The sequence below is a fragment of the Urocampus carinirostris genome, chromosome 11 (assembly GCF_059441175.1).
Source record: "Urocampus carinirostris isolate Australia breed hairy pipefish chromosome 11, RoL_Ucar_1.0, whole genome shotgun sequence".
Classification (NCBI taxonomy): domain Eukaryota; kingdom Metazoa; phylum Chordata; class Actinopteri; order Syngnathiformes; family Syngnathidae; genus Urocampus; species Urocampus carinirostris.
In genome coordinates, this window is record NC_142359.1 from 7,137,487 (window position 1) to 7,148,813 (window position 11,327).

At 39.1% G+C, this 11,327-nt stretch overlaps 1 protein-coding gene across 3 annotated transcripts in view; it reads left to right on the forward strand.

The window, feature by feature from the left end:
• chchd3a (coiled-coil-helix-coiled-coil-helix domain containing 3a) overlaps positions 1-10,355 on the forward strand; it is a 60,323-nt gene extending 49,968 nt beyond the window's left edge. For 2 of the 3 annotated variants that reach the window (XM_088348401.1, XM_088348403.1), the window contains 2 exons: positions 931-1,066; positions 9,871-10,355. In XM_088348401.1, coding sequence (XP_088204527.1) covers positions 931-1,066; positions 9,871-9,894 — 160 coding nt within the window. In that variant the 3' untranslated portion in view covers positions 9,895-10,355. The remainder of the gene's footprint in view (positions 1-930; positions 1,067-9,870) is intronic. The other variant, XM_088348402.1, reaches the window with a different exon arrangement.
• The last annotated feature ends 972 nt before the right edge of the window (positions 10,356-11,327 follow it).

Genomic DNA, 11,327 nt, shown 5'->3' on the forward strand with positions numbered 1-11,327 from the left:
GTGTAAGTTAACATGTGGAAGCAGAAAGCCCATCATATTTTTGGGCTTGTACAATCTTGAGAACTTGCAAACACTAAGCCCAGACACTCTGTGTCCATTTTGTCTCTTAGCTTTAACCCACTGGAAGTTCTTCTCATCCATTCCTGTGTACTGGCCAATTCATCTTCCTTTTTTCTCACTCTAGGCATGGTGTATTACAAAAAATAACTTTTACAGAACAAAAAAAAAATACACTTTTACCTTCATTTCTGTGCTTACATTTTCTCCATTGATTTTTGGTGGGTTTGTTGTATGTGACAATGTGAAAGATACAGTAGTATTCAGCATTTAAAGATCATTGCAGTATTTGATATGAATTTAACGAGTAGCAGAATAACACAGTAATGGACCATGTAGTCGTCTCAGTACTCATTACTGAGAAGTAATTTCGTTCCAGGCGAGTTCCTTTTTAATGCGTTAGTCCCAACACTGGTTACCAATCATGCTGAACGTGTAATTGATTCTATTGATTTGCACACTACTCGTACTATTAGTCTAGCTTCCTTGGGCAATGAACCAGCTTATTTGAAGTGTATTTGGTCTATTTTAACAGGTTGAACTGTAGCTAGATAATTATTGTTAGTCAGGCTTTAGTGATTATTTTAGTGTCAAATTTTGTTTCCTTCAGTTGTAATGTGCTTGATAAAAATTGCCTCATATGGGCCAAAGTGTAGTCTCTAAAATACTGTGAACTGAAGGAATGATTAGAAATATTAGTAACGGTTGCAGTCTAACGGCCAGGGTTGTTTTGTACTTATCTGGGTTTTGTCATAGATTGTTAAATCTGGAAACCTTAAAATCGCAGATATTCGTCACTTATTCCTGTTTCCTACCTTGCCAAAATCGACACCGTATGTTCCCCTGTTTTACCTGTTCCTTTCCTTTCCACAGGCGTTACAACATACAACCAGTGTGCGCCGACCTGCAGGCCCAAATCCTTGCTTGCTACAAAGAAAACGCTGGCAAAACCCTCCATTGTTCCAGCATAGCATCCATGTACCTCCAGTGTGTCGACAATGCCAAACAGGTGCCAACATATAATGTGTTTTTGGTATCGGGTCTATTCCTTTATTTTATATTCCAATTTAGGTTTGTTTAATGAAATTCATTCCGCTGTTTTCAAATGCATTCATACTGTCTTAATTTTCTTTAAATAAATTACCTGTTTTGCTTGTAACCAAAATAAGCAAACGCCCCATACTAACACAACATTTAAGTTGTCCTTTGAGCCTGTATGTGAGAATTTAGTAAGGAATTAAACAAAAGTAAATGTACGTGTGGACCTAAGTTAGTTTTATATATGTTTTTTTTTTTCTGCAAGAAACCAATAAAATAAAAAAAAACATACGAACAAATAGACAATTTGATGAAGCGCTTTATGGTTGCTTAATAACAACGGACCCTCAGGGGAATTGTGTTGCGCGACACATATTGTAAGTAGTCAGTCCTTTAAAACAAATGCAAACAGGGTACTACCATTTTCAGTATACTTTCTTAAGCCATTTTTGGGCTTTTTTATAGTCATGCTCATTAAACAAGCTCATGCTAGATAAACAGTGTGCCAAAACTGTTATACTGGTGTACTTTTATTTTATAGGATTAAATATGACTTCAATGTTTAGTTGCCCCCAAGTTTTTATTATTTTCTTTAACTGAGGTTCTCTTCTACTACTATAGAGGAAGACAATTTTGTTTCCAAATTATGAAAACACTCTCCCACAAGCAAATGTTTTACAATATTCCCTCGCCATTTTGTTGTTCAAATTTCGGATCTTTGGTGCTTTGAGATTGTTTTTCTACTAATAGAATTAAGGCGTTGTCTAAAAGGTAAGTACAAACCATTGGAAAATTGCTTTCTGTTTCCTGGGTGCTGTTTGGTAACTTGGGAAGAAGCAACTCTTCTCCTTGTTGTTTCTCACTACATACGCCAGCACTATCATTGTTAATGTGTGCTAGCAATCCGATCGCAAGTACATGTCATTTCTGAATTCAACTTTTGCACTAAATATAGGAGGATTTATTTCATGCCACACTTCAAATTCCATTAAGTACTGTGATTGTTTTTTCTTTGCCCCAAACTTAGGCTCCATTACTTTACAAGTTCTTCTCATTCGTTGTTTATAGATTTAAACTATATGTATATGGACGGATACAACTGTGGCACTTTTGCCATGGAGTGAGAAAATACAATGGAAATGTCCCGTAGAAATCATCCAATAAACCAAAGTAAGTGGGTATATTCCTGTATGATTTTTCTCTGTATTTCCAGTCCACAGTGCCTTGTGGCATCAAAATATCCCGGATATAGTATACAACAATTTTCAAACAATTGAAAAATTCTGGATAAATGCCATCTTCAATGCTAAACAGTTTAAGGACAGTTTGTTGTGTCTGAACCATGCTGCTACAACACTTTTATAAACAATGAATTTCAACAAAAACAAGCATTTTGTCAAAATGCACTGATCAAAATCAGAGATCATTGTACTCATCTCCTTGCTTATTTGTCAATCCTTCTTTACATTGCATTCTAACTGCCAGTTTCACTGACTTTGCAAGATGGTGAGTAGTTCTTAAGTGAATGAAAGCCTCCGGCAGCAGGTTGTCCTGATGAAAACTAAAGGGATGACTCTATCAAGAATACTGATTCCTTCCAAAACTACAAACTTATTCAAGTCGCCTAATAAGGCTGGTTGTTCATGGAATACAAATGCAAGAGGCGATAGGTCACTGCGCAGGATATTAATGGATAGTCATTTCCACACTGCGGCTGTAATTGCTCGCCAGTTTAGTGCGGAACGTGGTAAGGTTCTGCCATTTAAGAGTATTTAGACTGAAGGTCCAAACTGCAGTGACCAAACCTCTCATGAGAAAAAAATAATAAATGGTCTGCATTTATATAGCGCTTGTCAAGTCAATGAAGACCTCCCAAAGCGCTTTACAATGTGCTTCACACTTACCCATTCACACAAGCACTCACACACCAATAGCGGCCATGCAAGGTGCCGACCTGCTTATTGGGGGCATTAGGGATTCAGTGTCTTGCCCAAGGACACTTTGGCATAAAACACGGAGGAGCCGGGAATCGAACCTGCAATTTTTTGCTCCCAAGACAAGCGCTTCACCTCCTAAAATCAAAAATCTAGATTGAGCTTAGTTGGGGGGCATGTTGTGTGGACAGAGAACTGGTCCAGAGTTCACTTGAATAATGAAAGCAAATGTAACTTATTTGGGTCTGATGGGACGCATTATATTTGGCGACACGTTGGAGAAAAACTAAACCCAAAGTGTGGGGAAAAAAAAGTCTAAGGTGTCATGGTTTGGGGCTCTTTGCTGCAGCAGGAGTTGAGCCTCTTGTACAGCTACATGGCCGAGTGAATGCAAATTTGTTGCGGAACCTTCTTCAACAGCACATTGTTCCTTATTTGCGTTTATTGCCAAATCACCCTGCTGTCTTTATGCAGGACAATGCAGATGTACTGAGGTCATTCACTGCAGAGGCCTGTACACTTCTTAATAATCACTGACTTTTGTAACCTTGGGACTGTTTTTCCTGCCAAAGGCATTGCTCTTTTCTAATTTTGATCAGTGTGTTATTATTATTTTTGGGTGCGAAATGCCTTTAGTCATTTATAAAAAAAAAATGTGTTGTACAACTATTATATAGACACAATAAAAATATATCGTATAGTGAAGATGATACTCTTTCACAATTAATACATTTTTTCATTAATTCTCTCATTTCAATCTTCAGTGTATATTCAGTATGGTTATCTATCAGAATAACCACAAAAATTGAGTGAATACCATCATTTGAAAAATCCAAGGTCTTTATTCTTTGAACTTACACAATCTCACCATAGGTGCTCTCATAATCACCAGCGACGCGTTATCCCTCATACTTAATAAGGATAATGCATCCTATGTTCTTTGACAGTAGAATTATATCTATAATGTTCCTGCTATTGACCAGATCTCAAGTTTTAACATCAATACTCGTGTGTGCTGTAATGTCTTTATACTTGCCTACCATTTATCTCTGCACAATTCTCTTCCCCCTTGTGCCAAGCTTAAACGTAGTGGAGTTAAAACCATTCAAGTAGATGCTAACTAGGTTTCTGTGCACTCACAATGTGGTCCATAACAACGCCTAGTCCCCCAAAAGGACTTATTTACATTCATGGTGCTCTTTTATTAGATTGTTTTCGCTTTTACAATTTCATTGTTTTTACAGCAAATGAGGTAAAGCGCTGAAAGTCACATGTGGGCAGTTTTTAAGGCATTGAATCATGTAAATTGCCAGAATGTTTTATTCATGGCTTGAGTGCGCTGCGTTTTAGCAGCAGCTACCTGTAGCTACGTCAGGTCGCTTCAATGTGATCTTGTAAATTGTTTTGACGTGGGCCTGCCAATGATACGGTTATCCCGCATCGGCCCACAGCAGTTACAGCACTCTTTCGGGCTTTATCCAACGATTTTTTTTTTAAGGTCTTGGCCGGCAGAGACTTTTTCTTTTTATAAAAGGCTCCAAAGTGTTAATATGCAGAGTGACACACCCAGGAAGAAAAGAAAAATGATGCTGATAGTGAGTACATCGATAAGGATGTTTACAATGCGTTATCACAACTAAAGCCGGAAGCTGTGCAGCCATACTAATGTAGCATATTTGCCCCATTGTAAAGATAGTCTTTTGTCATATATGGTTCATATATAATGCACATTGGACTATAAGGCACATGGAATTTAAACTACAGTAAATACTACTGTATTTATTCATGTATAACCATTGCACAATTTTGTCCACTTTGGTACATATCAGTGCACAAGGTTTGTACGGATGCTTGAAATAATTTAAAATGCTTGAATTTTAATGTCCTGTTTTCGAGGATTGGAAAGTGCTTGGATTTTGGGTGAAGTGCTTGTAAATGCTCAATTGTTGCCATACATTACAAGTCTGCTTAAAAACGACACCAACACGGCTCTGTTTGCTTGACTTTGCCATTGTATTTATTTTTCCTTCGAGATTAACAACAGCTGGCATTAGTTTGTATGGCATGCTTCTATGAAGCCTTATCGTCCCTTATGGGACTGGTACATGCTACACCAAAACATTCCATTATGAAATTTGTTTTACTGCAAGAATTACATATTAATTATTGACATTCGTTATAAGCCATGCAATAAATTCCTGCAACTTAACATAGCTACATATTAGTGTCATTTTTACCAAACACCTATAGTATACAGGGAAAGATTTGTCTCAAATACAAATATTTCTGTGATATAGTCGGGATCTAAACATTGTATGTCTTGATATATGCACAAGCACGATTAAACATTTGTAAATTGGCCCAAAAATGTTTGTAGATTAGCAAATTACGTGATTAATACTGAATTTCTTATTTGATTGGTACAGGAGGAATTGGAAAATTGGCTTTGGAAGTCAAAAAGTGCCTGAATTTGGCTATTAAAAAGTTGAATGAACCCTCAGTGCAATAATTGATCAGTTGAAAAATGACGCTGACCGAAATCGCAAAATTTCGAATGCAATGGAAATCGAGCCTGGGTCTAGTTGATAAAAATTCTGAAGCCTAACCATTAAACTACTGGTACTCAAGATGAAATAAAATGGCATTCACTTTTATCTCATCACACTATTTTTACTCACGGTGCTCGACACGAATTTTAGAAAGTGGAGAAAACAGAAAGCGGAGCTGAAAGAGGCAAAAAAAAAAATGCAAAATGCACAGCAAATGAAACAACTTTTTGGTGTATCTGATGATGAATCTGGCTTTGCTTTATTACTGGTGTTTTAGCGGTTATGTGTTGGTACTCTCACCGCTGCAACCCGAGTTCTCTCTCATACAATGTTATGTTATTATGGTCAGCGATGTTTTTTGATTGTTTAATCATTGCACAATTAAAGTAGTATACCATAGAACATTGAGCAGTAATGCAGACGTATAAATACGCTATCCATTTCCAATCTCATCCACCATATTTTGCAGTAAACGAAATGCATTGGTTGTAAGGCCCACCTTAAAAATTCTGGCCAACTAAGTGTTTTTATGTCCGCCTTTGATTCTGGAAAATACGGTTACGGGGTGCAATTTTGTGCCTTTGGATGATCCAAGTGGGCTCTCAACTCGATGCCTTTTTTGCCCTTCCCTGTCCTTCATCTTAAATCCAGATTAAAAACCGCAGCAGCAAATGCGCACAACTCATTTTTCCAAAATTGAGGCTTCAAATCGGTCCAGACAGGACAACAGGAGGCTTTTATCGCTGATAATTACTCTTATCGCTGCGGCCATTGATGACATTTCGACCCACTTCCACTGCTGTTAATGCCCTCGCCGCCGCTGTCCCTTCTCGCAGCGTCTTTAGTCACATTTCGAATGCATTCTGTGCTTAACACGTCCAGATAGCAAACAGAAAGTCTGAGGCAGCCGAAGGGCATGCAGGATAAAGCCCGTCTTTTTCCCCTCTTCTCCCTCTCTCGTTCCTTTTCAGCGCATTTATCACCCGGGCTGATCCTCGCCGCATCTATGACTGCTCTCCCTCATTGCGTATTCCCGCCGCATGAGTGGCCCCTGCACCCTATCTTTCCCTTGTCCACTTCATTTCTTCCCCTGACCCTTCTGTCGCTCTGCCTCGCATCCTCGAGTTGCTTTTGTTCTCTCAGAGCTTCGCAAGTGTGAAAATGGAGAAGAAGCTACTGGGATGAATGAACTACCGTATTTTGGGGACTGTAAGGTGCACCTAAAAACCCCACATTAACCAGAATTTTGAACGTGCGCCTTAAAATCAGGTGCGCCTTATGTGCAGACAAAATGGGAAAAGCGTAATTATATTTGTGCAATTATTGATCGGTCGATACATTTCATTACTGATCACAATTGCATAACAACGATGGCAACAGTGATTGACCAGGATAGCAATGGTAAGAGCACTAAATTCTTACCACCACAATGCTATGGACACTACTGCATAACGTGGTTTACTACTGCATAACATTGAACGCAACAATAAACGAACCGGGATCACAGCAGCGCCTGAACGTATCCATTAGACCACTTGAGATTCAGATGACACATGAAAATGCATTAGCTCTTATAAACACGCTATATTAAGTCTCGATACCAGAAATGTTAAAGTAGAGAGAACGTTGTTTAAATTGTGCCCATGTGACCAAACTACTTGCCACAATGCCGGTCACTTCATCTAGTTTAGAATGAACAAATTACTTCCCACAATGCCTTTCTATTCATTCAGTTCAGAATGTCGTTAGATTCATAAAGACTTAGCGAGTCGACTGATTTCATGTCTGACAGTAATTGCAATAATAATATCAACAGTTTTGTACCGTTACTTAAAACGGTGTGATGATAAGGAAAATCCCATTTCCTTTTCATTTGTAATTTAAATCCTTCGGGGTCTAGTGGACGGGATCTGCTGCACTCCACGTGCTGCGCTGGGTCTGATTCAGGTTGCATTCGGTGTTATGCAATTGTATGCACTTATGTGAAGTGGACTATTTTCCCTTTATTATTTTTTATGCAACCCTATCCCTTAAGGTATTTTTAATTCCATGTGCCGTATAGTCTGGCGCGCCTTATATATGAAAAACAAATATCACAAAGGCCTTTTTTGGGGGCGATGCGCCTTATAATCGGGTGTTCCTAACAGTGCAGAAAATAGGGTACATCTACACTCATGCAGACAGCTGAGTTCCTCGAAGAGTTTTGATTTATCAAACGATCAGGACTTCAGTAGACCATTTGAAACCATATGCACTTTGGTACTTAGAAATTTTACCTGGGTTTGATTTTGTGGAAATGTGCTTTTCTTTTTAAGCAGCTAGTTTGATGAATACTTTTCTGTATGACCTTGAGCAAGGTTACCGGCAGCCAGAGAGTCGATTTTAATTGTCACAATGAAAACAGTGCAGAATCCCGATTGGTCACAGGAAATTGGCACCTTTGAGACAGCTTTTGTGTCGTCAATGGTGTTGATTTTTTTTTGTTGCCTCTTCGAAAGGTTTTAAGGAGAAAAACAAGGGCAAATAAGCACTCATGGTACGCGGCTAAACAAGAAATCCCCAAAAATGCAGAACTGTGGAAGGTAGCGTAAAGTTTTGAATTTATTTGTAAAATTTTTCAAAATGTATCCATGCATTTGCTTGATTACAGATTTTTTGGTCAATAGGGGATTGCCAGAGATTTCTGTGACATAGTATATATATATATATATATATATATATATATACACACACACACAAGTTTCTGCTCACCTGTCAACCTCAGCCAATTTTTCCTTTTGCAATTACCCGAATATATTAATCTTTACAAACACAATGCAGCACCTGTTTACTCAAGGTAAGACAGTCTAAGATTGTGTGAACAATTCTTTGAGCAAATTTCTTAGTGTTTCTCGGACAGACTGAGGAGATCATTTCTTCCTCATGCCATGAGGCTCTTTAACTCCACCCGGGGGAGTAAAAACCCACATTAAACCCCACCCCCACAATATTATTATTATTCCGGTGTGTATTTTCCGTAGCACTATCTAAATACTCATCAACACGTTATATTGGGTATTTTTGTATTCTATATCTTTTATTTTATTATTTTATTTTTCAACACAAGGATACTGCTGGAAGTGTGAATTTCCCTACGCGGATGAATAAAGTTTCTATCTATCTATCCTGTTTATTATACGTAGCTTTCCAGGATTTCACAGACTTCATCTTCATTAGCAATCTACGATTATGTTGTCTGATAACAGTGACCGAGACAATTTGGGTTAGTGCTAGAATGGGCAAAACAAAAGCAATCTAACAAAAAACACGTTTTTTTGTGTGTGATTTTCCCGTACATACATTGTTTTATGGCATACGCAACTTAAAATTATCAAAAATAATACAAAATATGGGAAACATGTCAACATTGAAAGGTATGTTACTGTGGTGTTTTTCTTAAATAATAAAATAACATTATTTCAGCTTCCGGCTAACAATTTACTTCTGGTTTTCTACATTTCATTGGAAACTGATTAATTAAAAATGGTATTTAAACAACAGAAGAAACAACTGTTGTTCATGTTATGCCTGCTACAATAGTGATCTGCTCCGTAGGCAAGTTGCCCTTGTAAATCTCTCCGTGCAGAGGAAATGAAAAAAATCACAAATTACTTAACCTGAAGCGGAATTTTTAAATTACGTTTTTCTTCGGTTTCATAATGCGGAATAGTTTTAACAGAATTTAGTTGTAAGCTATCATCTTTTTCGGATGTCCCGCCCTTGCTGTGATATATATCCCATCAGTTAATACTTCTCACCACTTTGTCACGAGACCGCCAATGTTATTATCAAAAGGGTCATATTGCAGTGACTCCACTAACCTTTCGAGTGTAAACTGCCCGAAGCAAGAAGCACTTTCACTGCTTGATCAATAATAATAGGGACTCTTTTACAGGATCTGGACTTGTTTAATCCAAAAGCCATACTGCATCAGTCTTTGTGAAACTCTCTTCCTAGCGAGCTCCTTCTTCATTTCCCCGCCTTCATCTTTTCTCTAAGGCAGTGTTCATCCGCCGTCTTTTGCCACAGCGGCCGAGTTCAAATGGTTATTGACAGCCAGTGCAGGGGATTTGTGGTCGCACTTATCGCGAACATGGAATCCACTGCCCTTGGGTGCTCGCTCAATGGTCATATCCCCCACCCCACTATTATTTTTATTGTACTCTCTGCCTTCATCTTTGTCTTGTCTACCCTTTATGGTATAATCACCTGGTATTTGACTATTTTTATTTTGCTGTTTTTTTCCCTTCTAGGCCAAGTTGAGAACCGGTGGTTAAAGAAGAAAAGGAAAGGAGAACGGTGAGGCAATCAAGAGTTTATTGTGTGGGATTACCGATTGTCCACCGATGAAAAAAACCCAAAATGTGCAGGAGGAGAAGATTGAGTCATCACCGACATGCACGCTCCAAGTCAGATCTAAAGCCCTGTCATGTATCTATCTCTTCCTTGGAAGTAGAATAGAGGCAGCGAGACTTTTTCCCCGATTGAGGCCTTAGGACACTGATGGTACACTACAAGCGCCAAGTGGAATAAAGCAACAACCCATAACGGAACTCCTGACATTTTCACGTACCCCAGTGTCCATAGAATTATTTTTGCAGTCGTGTTTGGATGTCATAGTTCTATGCACTACCTTGTACACAATTACACTCTGTCACTTCTATGTCGCGCTGCGTCGTATTTTAAATCCCAACTACCACGTGTTCAAAGGCAAATAAAAGATGCTGCAACTGTCTAACTTTTTCCCCCCTTTTATTAATATTCAGCAGGCGCCATGTGTCTCGCGTGTTTTATGCTAATAACGGGAGGCGTCTTTGATGGATGCCCAACTGCGTCGTGTTTGTCGCAGCGACATTTTGCCAAGATGAGCCCGGGAGGCGGCTGCGCCGGGAATCTGTTGCCATCCAGCTCTTCATCTCCTTAATCTGTTTTGGTTTTTATATTATTTTTTTTCTCCCTGTGTCCCTGCTCAGTCTCCGAGGCTAATGTTTTCATGGAAGAGACAGCTTTTTCATGTTTTTGAACTCTGAGTCTCCCGTCTTTTTTCGGTGGAGTCGGACGCGCAGGCAGGTGACGGCTCACAGGATGCAATCTTAATTCCAAATCACGAGCAGAAAGTGAGAGTGGGTGATGGACAGAGGAGGGAGAGAGGAAAGACTGTGTGCATGCAAGCATGAGATTCTTTGTGATTAATCCCCCTCCTTCTGTCAGTCAGCTGGCCTGACTTTTGGACTGGACCATAGGTTAAGGGGTGACTTGTATTATACGGGTTTTTCTAAAGGTCAAGGATAATGACTCTGTGAGTTCACGACAGGTGCCAATTTCTGTCGCGTGCCTCCAAGTGACCCAGTGTCTTCTCAGGCCAAGCAAAGCCTGCAATGAGGTTAGATGCCCTGGAATCAAATCAAGTTGTGGTCAGGGTGCATCACGGGGGATTTATGAACGCCTGCACAATCTCAAAAGTGTTTTAATTTCAAACTCTCCTCTGGAGAGTCTCAACAGGGGCTTGATGTTTGCTTTTCAGGCCTCTGTAAAGTGATTTTACGGACTGAATCCTCTTTAGTTTAATACATTAACGTAGAAAGGACAGGCTCCGCGCTGTTTTTTCTGGTTTCAAATTGTATGTGGAACTATTTATCTGCAGCTCCACTTCAAATGGAAAAGTATTGCGATAGTGATCAAACAATCCAACACAATTTCTATAAGCAGT